The sequence below is a fragment of the Narcine bancroftii genome, chromosome 12, assembly GCF_036971445.1.
Source record: "Narcine bancroftii isolate sNarBan1 chromosome 12, sNarBan1.hap1, whole genome shotgun sequence".
In the NCBI taxonomy this organism is placed as follows: Eukaryota; Metazoa; Chordata; class Chondrichthyes; order Torpediniformes; family Narcinidae; genus Narcine; species Narcine bancroftii.
Window position 1 is genome coordinate 19119761 of NC_091480.1, and position 22593 is coordinate 19142353.

General features: G+C 38.4%; 1 protein-coding gene across 5 annotated transcripts in view; it reads right to left on the reverse strand.

The window, feature by feature from the left end:
* myh11b (myosin, heavy chain 11b, smooth muscle) overlaps positions 1–22593 on the reverse strand; it is a 155171-nt gene that overhangs the window by 104662 nt on the left and 27916 nt on the right. For all 5 annotated transcript variants that reach the window (XM_069905658.1, XM_069905659.1, XM_069905660.1 and 2 more), the window contains one exon: positions 11741–11897. In XM_069905658.1, the coding sequence (XP_069761759.1) occupies positions 11741–11897 (157 nt within the window). The remainder of the gene's footprint in view (positions 1–11740; positions 11898–22593) is intronic.

The window sequence follows — 22593 nt, forward strand, 5'->3', positions numbered from 1 at the left end:
TTGTTTGACAAGCTTCCAGGAATTCTTTGAGGATATATCGAGTGCATTATTTACTTGGATTTCCAGAAGGTGTTTGATAAGGTGCCACATAAAAGGCTTATCCATAAGATAAGGATGCATAGAGTTAGGGGTGATGCATGAGCAGGGATAGAGGATTGGTTAACTAATAGACAGCAAAGAGTTTGGAGACATGGGTGTTTTTCTTGTTGGCAATCAGTGGTGAGCGACGTACCGCCGAGGCTGGAACTGGGCCTTCAACTGTTCACAGGAATACATGAATGATCTGGAAGAGGGGGTTGTGAGTGTAGTGTGTCTAAGTTTGCTGATGACACTAAATTGAGTGGAAAGCAAATTGTGTGGAGGATACGGAGAGTTTACAGAGTGATATAGATAGGTTGTGAGTGGGCAAGGGTCTGGCAGGTGGAGTGAAATGAGAAGTTATTCACTTTGGAGGGAAAACATGGAAAATGAGATTATTTAAATGGCAAGTAATTGCAGCATGCTGCTGTACAGAAGGGCATGGGAGTACTGGTGCAAGAATTGCAATAATATGTAGTTTGCAGGTGCAGCAGATGATCAAGAAGGCAAAGGGAATGTTGGCTTTCAATGCCAGAGGGATTAAATTTAAAAGTAGGAAGGTTAAGCTGCAACCATACAAGGTAATGATGAGGCTGCATTTGGAGTAATGCATGCAATTCCAGTCTCCTTACTTGAGGAAGGATATATTGGCTTTGGAGGCAGTGTAGAGGCTGTTCACTTGATTGATTCCAGAGATGAGGGAGTTAGCTTATAAGGAGAGATCGAGTCGCCTGGAACTGTAGTTGCTGGAATTCAGGTGAATGAGAGGGGATCTTACAGAAACATATAAAATTATGAAAGGAATTAACCTCAATAAATATATTTAAGACAAAATTGGATAGATTTTTGCAAAGTAAGGGATATGGGGAAAAGACAGGTAGCTGGAGATGAGCCTATCATCAAATCAGCTGTGATCTTATTGAATGGAGGAACAGGTTTGATAGGCCGAATGGCCTACTCCTGCTCCTATTTCTTATGTTCTTATGCTTTGCTTGTGGAAGCTTTGTTAGGATCCTACAAGAGGCACAATGGAAAACAAACTCTTTCTTACCTTCTAATACCAATCTTCAAACTAGACACTCAATGGCAAGGTTCTTTCTGCCATGAGTTGGTGTTCTAATGGTCTATCTGCAGCAATTGGCTGAGAGTTATTCAGTCTATTTCTGGTAGTTGGGCTGTTAATTTCTCATTAATCAAATGTTTGCACCTTACCCTCTGTGTCTTTATCTGGGAGGAAGACCCACCGATTCCAGCCCCTTTTGCCTTTCACAAGCATCACAGCAGATTATTTATAGCTGGTCTATAATCCTGATGGTCATTTTCGCCTTTTTAAAAAAAACAGCAAGTCATGCTGTATTCACAATGGTGTCTAATTGACAGGGGTATTTTTATTCTGGTTATCAGTTACTCAACATATTGTCTGCTATATTTGTGTGTTTGTAACACAAAAACACAAAAAAACCCAGGAATTTATATTGAAATTAGAAGCCTTTCAAATTAATGGTAGAGACGGACAAGAGTTAATAGCAATACAAATACATTTTTAGCTCGTAGTCAAGAGCTGAAAAATGGCAATATGTTGGCATCAGGACATAGAATGTGTTCCAAACTTGACAATTGCCTTTTTATGGGCTTCATTTAAGACTCAAGGAATTGGACAAACCACTTATAAAGTAAACAGAATATATCTCAGCCATTGGATTGCTGTTCTGCTGTGCCACATAATTGCTCTCAAATGGTTCAAGAAATGCATTTTAACCAATCTCAACAGAGCAATTTCCTTGCTGTCAGGGTTGCCAACTCTATTTGGATGTGTTCCTGAAGTTTTCATTACAGGACCTGCAGCCTCCAACTGCCCTTCGAACCCCAACGCTCCCATCATTGGTTAACCATTCACACAGTCCACTGCTTTTCACATCAATTGGAAGGAAAGCAGACTTCTTATAAAACAATTGCATGATTGTTGGATGGCAGTCAAATGCTCCATGTCTATTATTCTAATAACTCAAACAGCAGTGTCCAGAGAAAATTTAAAGTACTCTAATATTATTCTCCAGGGTTGCCTTTAGCATTTCTTGGAAACTAATCCTCAATTACTGCTGACCCCAGATCTAAACTGGAGAGGTGGCAATACTTTATGTTTCTTGTGCTAATCAGATGCACAATTCTTTAGACTGAAGGAAAAATGCTCAATTTCAGTAACATCAATGACGAACAAGACAAACCTGACAAATTGTATTTGTACTTTTAAAATTATTTAAATTATGTTGCTTCAGGGCTCGTTTCAAAGTGTTCTTTTTGTTGTGTCCATCAAAATATGGAGCGACAATTGATACTGGCTTTTATTGTGATTCCAACCTAATGGCAGCAAATACCGCACGTCAAGCTGGAGAAGGCGAGGCTCACCTAGAAGTAAACTGCAGGGCAGATTCCCCACCGATGCCTGATAAACCTCACACCATCAACGGCCCTGAAGCAGAGGCCGTAAATGGTTTCAAGTTCACGCATTTCCAGGGATGCGAGGTGGACTGAGCTCTTTCACACGATGGTCAAGAAAGCTGACCAACGTCCACTTTCTTCAAAGACTGGTGTCCCATGCCGCTCAACAACTTTTGCATGTTCCCTATTGAAAGCATCTTAGCTGGATGTGTCAGAATGTGGGATGGAAGCTGATCTGCCCAAGGTTGGAAGATGCATTAGAAGGAATTGAATGCAGGAGAACAAAAACCCTTTCATCTACACTTCCCACTAATCATTCAACTCCACATCTTAGATAGTATGTGAAGTATAGGCCCTCCCCTCTGTTCCACAAAATATAAACTACATCTGAAAATCTGCCCATCTTTAGGCTCAATTCCCTCAATAATTTTATTTCCACAGAATTCCATCCTCCAAAATTGATAAATCATTGAACTCTGCAGATGATGTCATATCTCATTAAATTCTACTCATCCACTATACCCATAACTCCTTGCTCAAGTGACAACTTCTCCTCCAGCAAATCAAATTTTTTTTTAAATTGAGGAATTCATATTTCCCTGGCCCCCTGCCAACACTCATCTGTGCTTCATCTTCTGCTCTATTCCCTGTTCATATATGATTGCTGTAGCCAAGTTCAGCTCCCATACAATCTATAAATCCACTGACGTTGCCACCATTGTTGGCCAAATAACTGGAAATGATGAGTTAGAATTCAGGAAGAAGATGAAGAAGCTGGTTGGATGGAGAAGGACAACAATACTGTTCTCAATGTCACCAAGACCAAGGAGCTTATTGTTAATTTTGGGAAAGGGAGGTTGAAGGGGTATGCACCTGTCCACATTGATGGGATGTTTAGTACCTTCAAGTTCCTGGGAGTCCATATTTCCAAAAACCTCTCCTGGAGCCAATTCATAAAGACACATCAGTGACTCTGCTTTCTTAGAGGTCTGAGGAGATTTGGCATGTTGTAACAAAGTACTACACGAGATCTGTGGAAAGTATACTGATGCTGCATCACAGCCCGCTGTGATAATTGAGTGCCCAGAAATGCAGCAGAAGGCAGGTCCAACGCAGGCTCTGACCTCCCATCCATTGAAGACACCAACAGGGAGCAAACATCATAAAGGATCTCCATCACCCTTGTCTCAACTTCTTCTCATGGCTACCTTCAGGTAAAATGTACAGAAGGCAGAAGACCAGCACTTCAAGATGCTAGAAAAGTTTCTTTCCAAGAGCCATCAGGCTCTTGGAGGGGGGGCCCACTGGGATTTTCTAATCACAGACTGCTCCAATATCACAAAAGGACTGTCTGAGCTGTTGTAACACCGCTTGATTTTTCTTGCACTATGGTAGATGTAAACATTATCTATCTTTTGTATTTATTATCTATTTGTAATGTCATATATACTTTTTTTTCCTTCATGAAATATCCATTCAGCAAACATCACAAGTAAGAATTTTGAGGCATTGGCACAATATATAATCTACATAACAATAAACTCCTCATCAACATCTTTATCATTTACTCCACAATAAATGGCTTAGAATTCTTTTAATAAATCCCTATATCACCATCTCTACTTCAAATAAATAGATTATCTTTCTTCACACTCCTAAGGAGGGCTGATATCCATTCCTTCTGTCTGTTCCTGTTGAAACTTGGAATTTAAGAGCATGTTAATCTTGCTACTAACATGGAGTTAAACGAGATGGATTTTAAAGCTGTATTATTGTGGTGATATGTAATTACACCACTAGGTCACCAGGGGTCACCCCGGTGACCTTGTACATAAAGTAGTCCAAAGCTACAGTCTAGCCTTCCAGGTTCATCTTGCAGAGAGACAAGACCTCTTAGTGTACATATTAGTTTATTAAAGCTGTCTTAAACTCGCACTGCTGGTGTGGTTATTGTCAGTACAATTTAATAAACTAATATGTACACTAAGAGGTCTTGTCTCTCTGTAAGACGAACCTGGAAGGCTAGACTGTAGCTCTGGACTGCATTATACACAAGGTCACCGGGATGACCCCTGATGACCAAGTGGTGTAATTACATAACACCACAATTATAATCTTGGATTTTGGAGAATACTAATCAAAACTAGTTGTTACAACTATGATTATGGCATCTTTTGCATAGGTTACCAACAATGATCATTCCAGGCTGGCTGTTGTAGAATAATTACATTCAATTATAATGCTAAGTGTGCAGAGTTGTCCCACGTTGCCAAGACATAAAGGGAAAGATTTCAAAAATAGTTACACAGTTTTCAGAGGTTCGGTATGACATGGGAAACCTTGGCAAATTTCTACAGATCTGTGGTGGAAAGCGTGCTGGGCAGCTACATCACAGTCTGAAAAGAGGATGCCAATGCCCCTGAGCATAAAACCCTGCAAAATGTAGTGGGCACAGGCAAAACTCTCCCCACCTTCGAGAACATCTACAGGGAACACTGCCATCAGACAGCAGCAGCAATCATCAGGGTCTACACCAACCCAGCACAAGTTCTATTCTCACTGCCACCATCAGGAAAGAGGTATGGTGCCACAGCTAGGTTCAGGAACACCTGATACCCTTCCACCATTAGACACCCCAACAACAAACTCGATCAGGGACTCATTTAAGGACTCTTAGTTTTGCACTTCATTAATTTTTTTTCATCTCTCTGTAATGCGCTGTTTGTTTAAATTTTTTTATTATTTGCATGTGTATGTTGAGTGCAATGATATTTTGGCACTCTAATAATTAGAAATTCTGCCTCACCTGCAGGAAAAAAGAATCTCAGGGTTGTCTGAAAATAAATCTGAAATCATAAAAGCTTTGCAAGATAACCAATACTGTTTACCCAGTTACACTTCATTACTATAGTTTGTGTTATTTTGGAATCATTAGGAGAATCCAACAGCACATATCACTAAAAGTCTTCAATAATTTTAAATGTTAATCTTTATTGAGAATGTAAAAGTTAGTAGAAGTGGCAGAATATGATTTGTTATTCAGTAAGATCATGGCTGCTTCCCACTTCATCTCTACATCCCCATTTGATTATCATACATCTTGATTTCCACAGGCATCCAATGACAGTCTTAGCCTCAATTATACTTATAGGCCCTCAGGTTAAATGATTCCAAAATATTGGAGAAAATAATTATTTTCTCATCTCATTCCTAAATAATTGAATCTGCTGTATATACCTATTTGAAAAGAGAAGCGAGGGACTGGATCCCAGTAAGGCCACCTCGACAACAGAGAAACTGAGAGATCATTTTGCTGAGCACCTTCGCTCTGTCCGCATCAGTGACAGGGATCTGCCAGTGGCCAACCATTTCAATTCTGCGCTCCACTCCACTCTGTCCATGGCCTCATGCACTGCTAAATCAAGGCCACCCGTAAACTGGAAGGACAACACCCAATATTCCGTCTGGGCACTCACCAACCAGATGGCATTAACACTGACCTCGGGGAGGAGTCACGTGATGGAGTAGTGGCTGGACGGTAAACTCCAGCCCTCTCCAGAAAAGTCGGAAAAAACAAAGGAAAACACAAAGGCACAGAAATAAAAGTTAAAGAAAAGTGAGTATAAAGGTGGAAAGAAGATGGCGACAAAAAAAGAAAAATTGAAATCAACGGTAAGAAGAGAGGAAGAGAAGACAACAGAGGAAGAAGAAGAAGGTCTTACCTGTTCGAAGAGGCCCGCGGTGGAGAGAGAAACCCGCTCCCTCAGGTTGGTAGAAATTGGACTACAAAAATGGCTCGCTGAGCCGAGTATAAGTGCGCAACCGCGCATGAAAAAAAAAACACACCGACGGGAGGGGTGACCAGCTGGGGAGTCTATCTCCACAGCCGGCAACGACAGCTGCAGAACACCTGCAGCAAGAAGAGAACACAGAAGACAATGGAAACAAGAAAGAAGAGAAGAAAAGGGCAACAAAGAAACAACAGATGGCCAACCCAGAGGAAGAAGAAGAGGAAGAGTACAGTGAAATAGAAGAAGAAGGGAAAGGCAAGATAAAGGATTTACTTTCTCTTATTAAAGAATACATGGAGTCATTTAAAGAATGGCAAACACAGGAATTTAATGATTTAAGAAGAAGAATAAACAATACAGAAGAGAAAATGAATAAAATAGATATGACCTTAACAGAAATGGGAAAGAAAATGGACAAGATGGAAGAGCGGGCAGTAGCAGCAGAAATGGAGGTAGAGGACTTAAAAAAGAAATTAGAGGAATCTAATAAAAAAGCTATAGAGATACAAGAACTGTTAGCTCAGAAAATAGATATAATGGAAAATTATAACAGAAGAAATAACATAAAGATAGTGGGCCTTAAGGAAGATGAAGATGGCAAGAATATGAGAGAGTTTATAAAAGATTGGATCCCTAGGATCCTAGGATGTCCAGAACTACAGCAAGAAATGGAAATATAAAGGGCACATAGAGCATTGGCCTTTAAACCACAACCACAACAAAAACCAAGATCTATTTTAGTAAAATTCCTAAGATATACTACAAGAGAAAAGGTACTGGAGAAGACAATGGAAAAAGTAAGAGAGGGCAACAAACCACTGGAGTATAAAGGGCAAAAAATCTTCATTTATCCAGATATAAGTTTTGAACTCCTAAAGAAGAGAAAAGAGTTCAATACAGCAAAGGCGATTTTATGGAAGAAAGGGTATAAATTTATACTAAAGCATCCAGCGGTATTGAAAATATTTATTCCAGGACAACAAAACAGACTATTCTCGGATCCAGAAGAAGCACGAAAATTTGCAGAACAATTACAAAATAGACTGAGGGATGAAGACGTGTAATGAGAGTAAAAATGATTACGATTGATATGTATGTGGGTAAAGAGGTATAAGAGTGTATAGGTATAATGTGCATACGTGAATGTATCTGTATTTAGAGGAAAATATAGATAGTATAGACAAGAATTAATAAGGGAAGGTAATGGAATAGAGAGAATAAGGAGGGAATTAAAAGAGTGACCTTTGTTACATATGAAAAGTGAAATCTTTTCTGGGGGGGGACTGGGTGGGGGGGAGTTGCGGTCACTGCAAAATCAGTTGACGCTTGCGAGTGAATTCACAAACCCAAATGGAGAGGGGAGATGTGGTTGTCCGACGAGGGATAAAGGACAACTCAGGAGGGGAAGGGGAGATTGGAACTAAAGAAGTTATAAATAGGAGAATAAGGAAAATGTGTGATGTTTTAGGAATGTTGTCTTATAAAGGGTTTAAAATAAGAAAACAGAAATGGAAAAGGAGGAAAGGTAGTGATGGAAAAACGGAAAAGGAAGATAAACAAAGTATAAAATGGCTACGTTGAACTATATGACTTTAAATATTAATGGAAAACATAACCAAATTAAAAGGAAGAAACTGCTAAATTTACTGAAAAAAGAAAAAATTGATATAGCATTTGTGCAAGAAAAACACTTAACTGAATTGGAGCACAAGAAATTAAAGAGAGATTGGGTAAGACATGTAACAGCAGCATCGTATAATTCAAAAGCAAGAGGAGTGGCTAAATTAATTAGTAAAAATGTGCCATTTAAAATAGAAGAGGAAATAATAGATCCAGCAGGGAGATATGTAATGATAAAATGTCAGATATATTCGGAGTTTTGGAATCTACTGAATGTATATTCACCTAACGAAGAAGATCAAAAGTTTATGCAAGATATCTTTTTGAAGGTAGCTAATACGCAAGGGAACATACTAATAGGAGGGGATTTCAACCTGAATTTGGATTCAAATATGGATAAAACTGGGAAAAAAAATTAACAGAAAGAACAAAGTAACCAAATTTATAATTAAATCAATGCAAGAAATGCAACTTTTGGATATATGGAGGAAACAAAACCCAAAAGAAAAGGAATATTCATATTACTCGGCTAGACATAAAACATACTCAAGAATAGACCTATTTTTGTTATCAGCTAGTATGCAAGATAGAGTAAGAAAAACAGAATATAAAGCTAGAATACTATCGGACCATTCACCCTTAATATTGACAGTAAAGCTAGAGGACATCCCTCCAAGAATGTATAGATGGAGATTAAACCCCATGCTACTTAAAAGGCAGGATTTTAGAGAATTTATTGAAAAACAATTAAAAATGTATTTTGAAATAAATACGGAATCAGTGGAAGATAAGTTTATACTATGGGATGCAATGAAAGCATTCATTAGAGGGCAAATAATAAGTTATATAACCAAGATGAAGAAGGACTATAATCAGGAAACAGAGCAGTTGGAAAGGGAAATAGTAAATATAGAAAAAAAATTAGCAATGAAGGAAGATACAACTAAAAGAAGAGAATTGGCGGATAAAAAAATAAAATATGAAACATTACAAACATATAAGGTAGAGAAGAATATAATGAAGACAAAACAGAAATATAATGAACTGGGTGAAAAAACGCACAAAATCCTAGCATGGCAGCTTAAGACAGAACAAGCTAAGAAAATGGTATTGGCATCAAGAAAAAAAGACAAACAAATTACATATAATCCAAAAGAAATTAAGGAAAACTTTAGAGAATTCTATGAACAATTATACCGAACTGAAAACGAAGGGAAAGAAGGGAAAATAGATGAATTTTTGACTAAAATTGAACTACCAAAACTACAAATAGAGGAACAAAATAAATTAACAGAACCATTTGGAACAGTAGAAATACAAGAGATAATAAAAAAATTACCAAATAATAAGACACCAGGAGAGGATGGATTTCCAATAGAATTCTACAAAACATTTAAAGACTTATTAATTCCGCCCCTCCTGGATGTAATCAACCAGATTGATGAAACACAAAACTTACCAGATTCATGTAAAACAGCAATAATTACAGTAATACTAAAACAAGGGAAAGATCTACTCTCACCAGCGTCATATAGACCAATATCTTTACTAAACACAGATTATAAGATAATAGCTAAACTATTAGCAAACAGATTAGCAGAGCAGGTACCGAAAATGGTAAATTTAGACCAAACTGGATTTATCAAAAAAAGACGCACAACAGACAATATTTGTAAATTTATTAACTTAATTCATGCAGTAGAAGGAAATAAAGCACCTGCAGTAGCAGTTGCTTACACTAATAGGAAGGATAAACTGTATTAAAATGAACATTTTTCCAAGGATATTATACTTATTTCAGGCATTGCCAATACAACTGACAGAAAAATTCTTCAAAGAGTTAAAGAAAATAATATGGAGAGGGGGGAAACCAAGGATAGCACTAGATAAATTAACAGAATGGTATAAACAAGGAGGCTTACAATTGCCAAACTTTAAAAATTATTATAGAGCCGCACAATTAAGATACCTATCAGATTTTTATCAAACAAGGGAAAAACCAGACTGGTCGAGATTAGAATTAGATAAAATAGGGGAAAAGATACCTGAACACATATTATATAAATGGGATGAAAAATTGGTACAACATAGAACTTCTCCAGTATTACATCATCTCCTCAATATTTGGAAGAAGATTCATGTAGAAAGAAATAAAACAAATTATCAATTACCAAAACTAATATTGACGCAAAATAAGTTACTCCCTTTTATAATAGATAACCTTTCCTTTAGAGAATGGGAAAAAAAAGGGATTAAAAGAATAGAAAATTGTTTTTCAAGAAGTAGATTCTTATCCTTTGAACAAATGAGAGATAAGTACAATATAACTGGAGATACAGCGCTGGCATATTACCAATTGAGATCCTACTTGAAGGATAAATTAGGAAGCAGTTTGAGTTTGCCAGAGGAAAGTAACCTTGAATATGTGATTACAGATACAATGTTAATCAAAAGATTTATAACAAATATGTATATTAAACTGCAAGAAAAGGAGAATGAGGAAACAAATGGTAAAACTAAACAAAAATGGGAACAAGATTTAAATATAAAGATAAAAAAGGAAACATGGGAGAAATTATGTTCTGGAACGATGAGAAATACAATAAATACGAGGCTACGTATGATACAATATAACTGGTTACACAGACTATACATTACACCTCAAAAGTTAAATAAATGGGACCCAACAGTATCTGATAGATGTTTTCGATGTAAAAAAGAAATGGGAACAACAATTCATGCAATCTGGACATGTGAGAAAGTAGAAAAATTTTGGGAAGATCTCAATCAGATATTAAATAAAATAACAGAAAACAATATACCAAAGAATCCAGAGATCTTTCTCCTAAGTAACATAAAAAACAAAGAATTTGGAATTGATTTGGAGGATGCACAAAAAAGATTTGTTAAGATAGCTCTAGCCGTAGCAAAAAAATGTATTATGTCAACCTGGAAATTGGAAGATAATCTGAAAATACAACAATGGTATATAGAAATGAATAAATGTATTCCATTAGAAAAAATTACATATAGTTTAAGAAATAATATTGAAATATTCGAACAAATATGGGAGCCTTACATTAAATACAATAGCGAAAACCTACCGGGGACAATCATTACCTAAGTTGATGGAAGGAGAAGGAAAGAAAAGAATGGACTCAGTAGAATTTCTGGTGTATTTTTGTTGAATGTCAACATTGTCTGACTGGTTTAATGTAACCTAGATTGTATACCTAAAATGGATGGGAGGGGGTGGGGTGGGGGGGTGGCTTGGGAGGAGGGAGGGGGGGGGAAGAAAAAGTCACTGTATATGTGTGAAAAAGAAAAAGTGTGTATCATGGCTAATGTGATTTATGGTGTGAAAAATAAAAAATTAAAAAAAAAAAACACTGACCTCCATTTTCTGATAGCCTACTCCCCATTCTCCCTTATCCCTCTGTCTCCTTTCCTCCAGCTCTCCCCCCCCTTCCCTCTCCATTCGCAGAGCCATTCCCACTCCCTCTTTGGTAGTGTGCCCTCACTTCCTTGTCTACCCATTACGTCCTGCCTGTGGGACTGTGCTCTTCCTCATGATCCTATCCCCCACCATTTTGCTCGGGCACCATTTTGTTAATACCTTGATGAAGTGCTCAAGCCCGAAACATTGCTATATATCTTTATCTTTGCTGTATAAATGCGCTGTTTGACCTGTTGAGTTGCGTTTTCACTCCTAATAAGTAATCATTCCTTCAGACAAAATCCTAGTCCAGTTATTGTGCTACTACCAGCTTTCTTGGCAAAATGCAGGATGAGGGGTTGTGTTACTGTCTTACCTTGCAGCATGCTCCTGTATGCAGTGTCTGCAATGGCATAGATGTGCGGAGGCATCTCATGCCTCTTCTTCCCTTTGTACATTTCTACAATCTTCTCCGAATAGATGGGCAACATCTTGTATGGATTTACAACAACACAGAAGAGACCCGAGTATGTCTGAAAAAAATGAAGTACAAGTCTAAATATTCAAGGATCTCAAAGTAACAGCATTCAAAAATCAAGGAATTTTAAAATTTAAATTTAAGTTTTAAATAAAATTAGAAGTACATAACAGGCCCTTCTGGCCCACGAGCCCATGCCACCCCAAATACACCAATCAACCCACAACTCCAGTACACTTTTGGAGGGTGGGAGGAAACTGGAAAACTCGGAGGATATCCACACAGACTCATGGAGAACGTATAACCATGCCCCTTCTGTGTAAAGGGGTCTGACACTCAGTACTGGCCTTAGTGTTCTGTCAGATGCTGCCATCTGCTACAATTAATCTTATACAAGAACAAAATGCAAGACCAGGAGTTGGCCTTCTGGTCCACGGAACCAGTTCTGCCGTTCAATATGATCATGGCTAATCTGGCTATGGACTCAGCTCTAATTATCTACCTTTATAACCCTTAATTCCCCTACTCTTCAAACATCCATCTCTGTGGCTTAAATCCATTTAATGAGACTACCTCTGCGACCAATATTAGTTCTATTAAGTTTATTTCAAAATACAAATTTCTTTGTTCGCAAAACGGTGCTGGTTGGTAAATGAAGACAATTAAGAGGAAAATTAGGGCAGAATACATCATAAAGTTAGTATATGATTTACTAAATTTCTAAACCTTTAGTACATTCCTTGATTTATGATGTTCTCAATATAATTTGTGTCAAATCCAAATATATCCTTTAATATTATTTCAAGCTAAGAGCATGGTGATTGCTAGGGTTCCACAATAGATTATTTAATTTTTAATGTATTCAAATATTTAATGAAAAATGGAATAGATTTTTTTTATAGACGATGCAGTTAGCATAACCATATTACAGTGCCAATGACTCGGGGTTGAATCTGGCGCAGTCTGCAAGGATTTTGTACTTTCTCCCTGTGTTGGTTTGCTCCAGTTTCCTCCCACCCTTCAAAACATATTGGGGTTGTCGGTAATTTGGGTGACACAGACTCGTGGCCTGTTACTTCGCTGTAAAAAAAATTTTTTTCAACTATAATGAAAACTTCTGGCACTTGCAGGATTTCCTTATTAAATTGAGTTGCTTGTTATTATTTTACCACTTTATCACTAAAATGTGTCATGCTCCAGGAGTAAGTTTTGCCAAGGTAATTTTGTAAAGAAAAAGTGGGTAATTATGATTAGCCTTGAGATCAGATTTTCCCTTCTTTGCTGCTTATTCAAAACATAAGTATTTTGGCCATGATAATATAATTCATTTGATACAAATTTGGTTCAGAACAGAAACTGGAGGCAATTTTGGCATCTCCCACCTTGATCCTACCTACATCTGGGTCACGCACCATTTGAGAGAACTGTGGCCCAAGCATACACCATAATCTTCCCCACACCCTAAGATGGTTAACCTTAAGACTATTTTAATCACAATGTCTGCTTGAAGTATCAAGAAGCATTTGTTCATGCTTGACATGGACGTTATAAATGTCCACTCCATGATTTTTAAATCAAGAAAACCCAAAACAGTCTCAATTCACCTTGTGATCTTGTGAAGCCAAGAGGAGGGTATTAACTACCCAGTAATTGGACTGCCCCACCCAACAAAACTCTCCCCACTCTTTCACCACTACAGTGCCCAGCCCCAGGATTAGCTTTTTATTCAAATTTCTTCCTTTAGCTCATTTTCTCTGGCTGGACTCTGTAGTGAGGCTGCTGGGTTCATACATCTTCAAAGAACTAACTTATTCTAAAGAGCGAGCACCTCACCCACACAAATCTCCTAGAAAGCTTCCAGGATGAACACTGTTTGGGGGCTCAACCACTTCCACTGGTTAAACAGTTGGCTTGCTCTTGTCCAATGAAAGCAATCGCTGAAAACGCACTCCAAAGTGCCAAATATATTTTCAAGATTTAATTTTTTTTTAAATTTAGACATACAGCGCAGTAACAGACCCTTTCTGCCCTCAGCCTCACACTGGCCATTTAACCTACAACTGCAGTAAGTTTTTGAAAAGTGGGAAGAAACCGGAGAGCCCAGAGGAAATCCACGCAGACACGTACAAACTCCTTATAGACAGCGCCGGTTTTGAATCCAGTTTGCTGGCACTATAACAGCAATGCGTTAACTGCTACACTAATCACACCACTTATAGTGCAAGATTCAAAAATGATAAGACTGCAGAAGGCACTTATGTCATTGCTAATGTTAATTTTATTCTTTCGTGTGGAAAACCATTGATGGACAGGTAACACAGCTCATGAAAATAACCATGTTGCAGCAAGTCTGTTCCAAGTTCACAGATCTCCACTGAGGTTAAACAGGAAAGATTATAAATGCTCTCAATGTTCTAAGGTAAGGAGTCTAAAAGGTGGTCTTAACTTTTGGTCTAACTTGGTAGAAGCAGTGATTTCTAGAGACCAAGAAAATCAGGTTTGAATTTGTAAACTAATCATGTAAACTACAAACATTTGCTGAAATCAAATCAGCAAAAAACTCATACAAGCAATATCTTATTCTATTTTGTATTGTAGGATTTGAATCAGGAGTATTTGTCACATTCTCAAGACAATATTATTAAAGTCATTTATGTTTGAAACAGGAACATCCTGCTTCCTGTGGGCCAGGCAGAAATCACAAAAACTTCAATTTTCAATCCGAAAGGACGAGCCCCCATAAAATGTTACGATCCCAGAGGACCCCAAAACTCAGCACCAATAGATATTCACCAAGACAAATGGTTACTTAAACAAAAGTTGCTTTTAATTATCTTTAAACATGAAAACAGAATCACACTCTAACTTATCACCATTGTCTTAACTAACCTAACTTAACCCCCTTCTAATTCTAAGCGCACGTTTATGTAACATGTGTGTGTAAGTTCAGAAAAGTTCTTTGATTCACAGGTCAGTGATTTTTATTTGACAGCACTATTGTATATTCTTATTGTAGTGAAATGCATTTGCATAGATGTATGGACTTGCCAATCCAAACCTAGCTGACCTTCCCTAACCCCTCCCTTGGCTCCTCCTCAGATTTCCCAATAAAGGCTGGTGTGCTCGGACTTCCCCCTTTTGCTCCTGTACCTGGATCCTGGCCAAGTAGTGTATCAGTAATGCTCAGGTTTCTGGTAATTAAAGCTGTTTAATCACTCCATCATGTTGACCTGCTTATGGTGTGCACCACACCCATTTTCATTAACTCTTTCTCGGCATAAACTGCAGATGATTCTGACATGTGTTACTTGTAAACTTGACAAGTTTGGATAATAAGTCAGATGGTTCTGTGTAGAAACACATCCTTGCAGTTTCTAATTAAACCCTTTTAGGGAGAAAACTTAATCCTTAATTGCTGGCATTAATTGGTTGTGAAAACATCAGACATCAGCTCCATCACTTCAATTACAGTGAAGTCAATTCAACTCCGCATCAGGAGGCAAGTATAACCCATGGCCAATATTCTTAACTCTGTTTAGTGCTTAGCGACCAAAAATTCAGTTTTCTCTACATTTTCATGATGTGTAGTTTAGATTTCTTCAAAACAGTCTAATACGACTTCAAATTTGATAATTTTGTTCCTTTCTTTTAAAATTAAGTTGTACTTTAATGTTTTTCAAAGTCCATTGGCACCAGCTTGTTTTCATTTATGCAACTTGAATGAGTTTTGCACATTTAATGTGTTTGGTTCTTATCATGCTAATATTATACTGTTCATAATATAGTGAAACAGTTCTCAAAATTAAACTGCATAACAGGAAGATTTCTGACTCCCCAATTCCCTGCAATTTTTGTTGCAGACTTACCAAGTCATATTCTTTTTGGAAATTTCCCAACGATAACACTGACTTAAGTTTGTACTGGGGGAGAGTTTGGCATCAACAAGTAAATTTAAATGCTCCAATAAAATTTAATAACCGTCTCCATGTACAATCAACAAGTAAATTTTACGTGCACTCATAACAAGTCACCATTCACTGTACATCACATGGATCAATGCCTTTCAAGGATCAACAAACATATTGTCATTTCATGAGCAGGCAAACTTAGCAATCTTCAATAATGATATATTTTAAAATTTAGACATATAGGCCATTTTGGTCCACGAGTCCGTGCTGCCCAATTTGCACCCAATTAACCTACACCCCCAGTATGTTTTTGAAGGGTGGGAGGAAGCTGGAGCCCCTGGGGAAAGCCCACACAGACACAGGGAAAACACACAAACTCCTTATCAGATGGGATTGGAATCCCATCCCTATCGCTGCCGCTGTTAAGGTGTTGCACTAGCTGCTATGCCAACTGTGCTCTCCCATGGGAAAGCAAATTCATTTGTGGTGTGGTACATTAAATTTATAATTGAACAATGATTTCACCTTTTATGTACTTGTTATAAAATAGACTCATTGGTAAAAGATGATGTTTTTGCACTGTTTTAACTGTACTTTTTTTTCTAAACCTACCGCTGGTCTTTGTATCACTATACTCTTTAATTTACTCTAACACTAGACCTGTATTTTTGTATTATCATTTAATTACTTGCTATACTTAAGTATGGGTTGACTTGCCTGGATAACATACAAAACAAAGCTTTTCACTGCATATTGACAATAAACAATTCAATAAAAATGATTAAAATAACCTGCTCCTTTGCTCAATATAAAGGTTCTGATTCTATGCAAATCACTGATGTAAACCAGTAATGTGATATATAGAATAGACTTACATTTATAAGGCAGGTTTCACAATTTCAGAAATTTACTGGCAATGGAGTGTGGCCACTGTGGTAATGAGGAGGCAGTTAATATCTTCAATATTGGAAGGATTTGGCCAATTCTGTCTGCTTTTTCACTGTGCTCGCCAATCACTTAAATATTTACACATAGTACAATGAATGCACCTCCATTTCAAAAAAATGCTGTCCAGCATTTAACAATGCACGTGTAAAGAAATGCCGATCCTTCTCAGGATCTTTTGCCAGTTGATTTAAGCCTGTCCTCTAGTTGACCCCACAGTGAAACATTTTCCACCCAATTTGCCAAAAGTCATAATTTTGAACATGCCTGCTAAATCTCCAGATAACTTGTCCTGTGCAAAGAACAATCAGACTCTCTCCGATCTCTCCATGTAACTCACCCTTTATCCTTGTGGCATTCTGGCAAATCTGCTCAGCACCCTTCCCAAATGGCCTCATATCATTTCCACAGCATAATAATCAGAATTAGGTGGTGTTCCAAAAATAGTTTATTATTTTATAAATGGGAATTAAATTACCTTTTTGGGATTATCTTTGGTATTTCCAATTTTTTTTCAGGATGTTTATAATCGGAGAGAAATCAACACATTGCCCATTTCTAATCCCCTTTGAGAAAGTGTCTCAGCCATCTGCTTGACCTGCTGCAATAATTCCAGTGAAGTTACGACTGTCTGGTGTCAATTAAGGAATAGCAAAACCGTTCCAAGTCAGGATAGTGTGCAACTATCCTGCAAATAGAAGTGAAAGTGGAGTGCGTGCTGCCCTCAACCTGGAAGACACAGATTTGGAGTTGGAGCTGGAGTGCCTTCAGCATTTTGTGGATGGATCTTATTGCATTATGGTGGATGGGATTAATCTTTGGGTAGTTGATGGTGTACCAGTCAGTGTTCTAGTCATGATGCTAGTCAACTAGCATCATGAATCACGGTTCTGTCTCTCAAATTCAGCTTCTTGGTCAAAGCTACAATGAAGTTTGGAATTCAGTCGTTTGTCCTACTTGTGAATAGATCAAATTTGGGAAATTTCCATGTCAGGTAGGTGCCAGAGTTGTAACCATACTGTAACAACTTAGCTGGAGGTGTAGCTAGTTCTGGTGTACACGTGTTCAATGTTAGAGGCTGGATGTTGTCTGGTCCTTTTGTCTATGCCACATCCAACTGTTTTGCTGAATTCACACTTCTTGTAGAGACCCACCATTCACAACTACTGAAAATTGTACTGAGTAATTGCCAAGCATACATGCACTCACACCTTGTATAGTACACCATCTGTCAAGACACAAGGTGAGGAATCTCAATGAGACTTATGGCTTCCTATTGTCTCAGACTCGGGGTCTCCCTTTGCAAGTACTCATTCTAAGGTTTCCCTGCAATCCCAGGTTCTCCTACTGTTTCAAGGTTTGGTGAGGAGTTAATTCTTGTCTCAAGACCAGACTTCCTCTTTCCTTCCATTTTTCTCCAATGAAGTCCAACATTGATAGTCCAGACAAGTTCCATGCATTTCAGCCATCTTCATCTTGTTGCCGCTAGTTATCATAGTTTCACCCCCATTTTCTACTTCACTAATTGTGCATCTTCTTCATTATGGTAATCTAATCAGATACAGAGAATGGTGGAATTGATTACTCGCAGACTTCACTCTCCAAATGAGCTGATGACGAAGACCCTTTGCTTAAGTATTTCTCTATCTCAACCCTAGTCTCTAATTATTTCTCATTACTATAGTGCTTCCAACTGCTATTGGGGTCCAAGTTGCTCCTGCAGATGTCTTATAATTGGTCCATTGCTTCTTATCTCAACAACCAGACAGCCACAAAATATAGTTTCACTTAATTAGGCCTCTGAGACCTTGGATCTTAATAAAACAAGCTAATTTTCCAATTCATACCTATACATTGATGAGATGGTATGATGTTGGGGTACTGAACGTTCTGTCTTGTTGATTTGGTTTGTCCTTGGAGATTTGTATCTTCAATTAAGTTAATCAATCACTTTGTTTCCATTTTCTTAACATTCGTAGAGAACTTCACTATCTCCCCATATATGTAACAACTTCCAAATATTTGTTAAAGATGTACATATTGTCCATTCTTTTATGCTGTGATGCCTATTTTAATCTTTTATATTTCAGATTTATTGCCAGAGTACATACATGATGAGATTCCTTTTCCTGTTGGCATGGCAGAATTACCATTGCAAGAGTCTGATGATGGAGGGGTAGCAGCTAGTCCTGAACCTGGTGGTGCGAGTCTTGTGGCACCTCGACCTCTTTCTTAATATTTGCAATGAGAATAGAGTATGTTCTGGGTGATGTGGATCCTTGATGATTGCTGCTGCTCTCCAACAGCAGCATTACTTGTAGATGTTCTCAGTGGTGGGGAGGGCTTTACCTGTGATGTCCTGGGCTATGTCACTATATTTTGCAGGGCTTTCTGCTCAGGGGTATTGGTGTCTCTATACCAGACCACGATGCTGCTGGTCAGCACACTTTCCACCACACATTAACGAAATTTGCCAGGGTTTTCCAATCATTCCAAAACTCCGCAAACTTCAACTACCACACCAATACTATTAGACATTTCTTGAATTGAAATGAGTGAAGTCTGCTTATGTGAGGCTGGGAATCTCAGGAGGAAACCAAGATGAATTATCCACTCAATACAGTATTTGAATGCTTAAGCCTTGACTTTGGACTGTGTACTGGGACCTTCCATCCTTGAAGATGCAAATGTTCTTGGGAGTCCACTTCTGATAAACTATATAATTGCTCACCACTGTTCATCAGATGTGACAGCTTTGATCAAGCCCACGTGATGTAGGATTGCTGAGCTCTCTCTTACAAGTTGCTTTTTAACTGTTGACGTATACGATCCTGTGGCACAGCTTCACCAGGTTGGAACTTCATTTCTAGAAATGCCTGTTTCTTCACATTCCCTTCAGTACTCCTCATTAAAACATGGTTGATTAGTGACTTAATAGTAATAGTAGAGGAAGGGATATTCTTGACCTTGCCAAACATTTGGGAGATGGAAATATAATTAATAACCGGCAAAAGGGTTTTATTACTGCCATCCCGGTCTTAAATAACTTGCTATTCAGTGCTAAAAGAAATTTTAAAGACCTTGCAGTAGCTTTTATTAATCTTGTCAAGGAATTTGACTCAGTATGGCATAACATGGCATAAAGGATGACATGGTTAGTGTCACGATTAGCACAACGTGCCAGCGACTAGAGTTGGATTCTGGCGCAGTCTGTAAAGAGTTTGTAGGTTCTCTCCATGTCTCCATGCCTCCGGTGCTTTGGTTTCATCCCTAGAATGTTATTGATTTAGCTGTTGAAGTTTACAGAGGCTTCTCCATAGTTATTGAATGTAAAGGGGATTGGGGGGCAGGTGGAGGACTGCTCCTATCTCAAGAATGTGCCCACATGCATTTCTGGAGCAACTGTTGGCAGCCCTGTTTGAGCTGCCAGTTATGTTCTGAGCCTATCCCATTTTGCAAAATGGATTGCCACATCAGAGGATGGAAGGTGTCCTCAGTGAGAAGATAGGACATGGCAAAGACTGCATAGTCACTTCTACCAGTAGCATTGCGAGCATAGGAGTTGCATCTTCTTCTGATACCAAGCTCGATGCTGGGTGATAAGTCTGGGATTGCTCTTTTCCTGTCTGAATAAAGTGGGTGATACATCTAATTGATGTGCTGAACCATTTTAGAAGACAATTAAGCATTAACCATATTGTAACTGGAAGTTTTCTTTTCCTGGAAAGATCTAATGAAAAAAAAACTGTACTCATCAAGTTAATTCAATCTGATTCAGCAATCTAATGGAAATCTCAGCTTGTAGCCTTGGATTTCTGGTTACAATTGTAGTTTAGATATCATTTTGACAATTATGTAACACATTTTCTTTACCAATGCACCATTTTCAAAGTTGTTTGCCATTTATTTTTTTAGCAAGTTCTAAATAGAAAATGTTTATAAACTGCTCTTTATGAAATGTACTGTATCTCACTGTGCCTTTTTATCTAAAATCATATTGAAGTCAGATTTAGTTTAATTAATTAATGAAGTGAATAATATAGGCTTAATGTCCTCTGGCACCTGTGGATTGCTTTGTTATTGGGACTCAAAGTAATTCCCATAACCTCAGTGGAGAATCTACTGAAATAACTAGAGAATGGTTCTTGTTAATGAATTGGATATTTTAATCTCCTGTTTGTGGCTTGTAGCATTTCTAGAATATACACAAAAGGATGCTGAGTTGAAGCCAGATACAAATCATTTCTCAAAACACGAAAGTGCCAGAGAAACTCAGCCATGTTGTTTATGGCAAGGATACAAACTTACTTAGCCAATGTTTTGGACCTGAGCTCTTTGTCAAGATGAGAGCAGAAAGCAGGTTAAAATGTTGGAAGAAGGTGCCACAGGCAAGAGATAAGTTGATATGGAGCGGAGAAGAGGAAAAAGATGGAAAGTGATGGGGAGGGATTAGCATTCTGAATGAAGAGAGAAGGGAGGGTGGAAGCTGGAGGAAAGAAGACAGAGGGATAGGGGAGACAAAGATGACAGGAGAGGGGCTGAACAGAAACTGGATGTCAATACTTTCATGCCATTTGGTTGGAGAGTAACCAGATGGAATATTAGGGGTTGTTCCTCTAGCTTGCAGGTGGCCTCGATTTTGCCATGGTTGAAACTGTGGACAGATGTGTTGGTGTGGGAGTGGGGCATGGAATTTAAATGCTCAGCCACTGGGAGGCCAACAGAGCAAAGGTGCTCCACAAAATTATCTCCCAGTTTGCATCCAGTCTCTTTGATGTAGAGGAGGCCACAACTGGAGAACCATTGCAGATTCACAAGTGAAATGTTGTTTCACTTGGAAGGACTGTTTGGAGTCCCGAACGGTGGTGAGGGGGAAAGGTGTGGGTACAACTATAGCATTTCCTGTGGACACAAGAGTAAGTACCAAGGGGAAAGGGATGTGGAATGAGTGGTTCTTGCAGAAGATGCATCATGTTATAGGTGGTGGAAATTGCAGATTATAATATGTTGGATATGTAGGCAAGGTCAAGGGGAATCCTGGTCTTGTTGTGACTAAAGATGCAGGGGTCAGGGAAGAAATAGAGCAGTTGTGGGTAAGGGCTGAGTTGATTGTAGCAGAGGAGAAGCCACATTTTTTGAAGGAGGATGACATCCCAGATAATCTGGAATAGAAGTCCTCATTCTGGGAGAGGATCTGATGAAGATGGAGGTAATGAGAGAAAGGAACAGAATCATTACAGGGGTCAGGTTGTGATGAGGTGCAGTTGAGGTAACTGGGATTTGGTGGGTTGGTAGAAAATATCTGTGGAGAATTTTTCTCCCTTAGAAACAAAAAGATCAAGAAAATGGAGAATGTTGCCAGAGATGGACAAAATGAATTTGAGGTCAGGGTGGAAGTTAGCATCAAAGTGGATAAAGTTGACAAGCTCATCATAGGTGCATGAGACAGCCCCAATGTATGTAGCGGAGAAAGAGTTGAGGAGCCTTTCCTGTGTCGCCTTGTAGCACAAGATGCTCTGCATCACCAACAAAAAGATGGCTATCCTTTTGACTTGGAGAAAGGGGGATGAGTTAACGAAGTATTTGAAGGTGAGAACAAGTTCTACCAGGTGGACGAGGGAGAACTAGTAGGGTCTGTGGTTGGGGAAAAAAAGAAAAAATTTGAGACATTTGGTACAGGGGATTAGATATCCATGGTGAATATGAAACTGTTGAACTCAGGGAATTGGAAGTTGTTGAACTGGTGGAGGTCATGTGAGATATCATGCATGCAGGTAAAGAAACTGGACCAGGAAGTCAAGGTAAGATGATACCAGTTTGATGGGGCAGGAACATGCAGAAGCAATAGGTCTACCGGGACAATTGGATTTGTGGATTTTGGATAGGAAGTAGAACCGG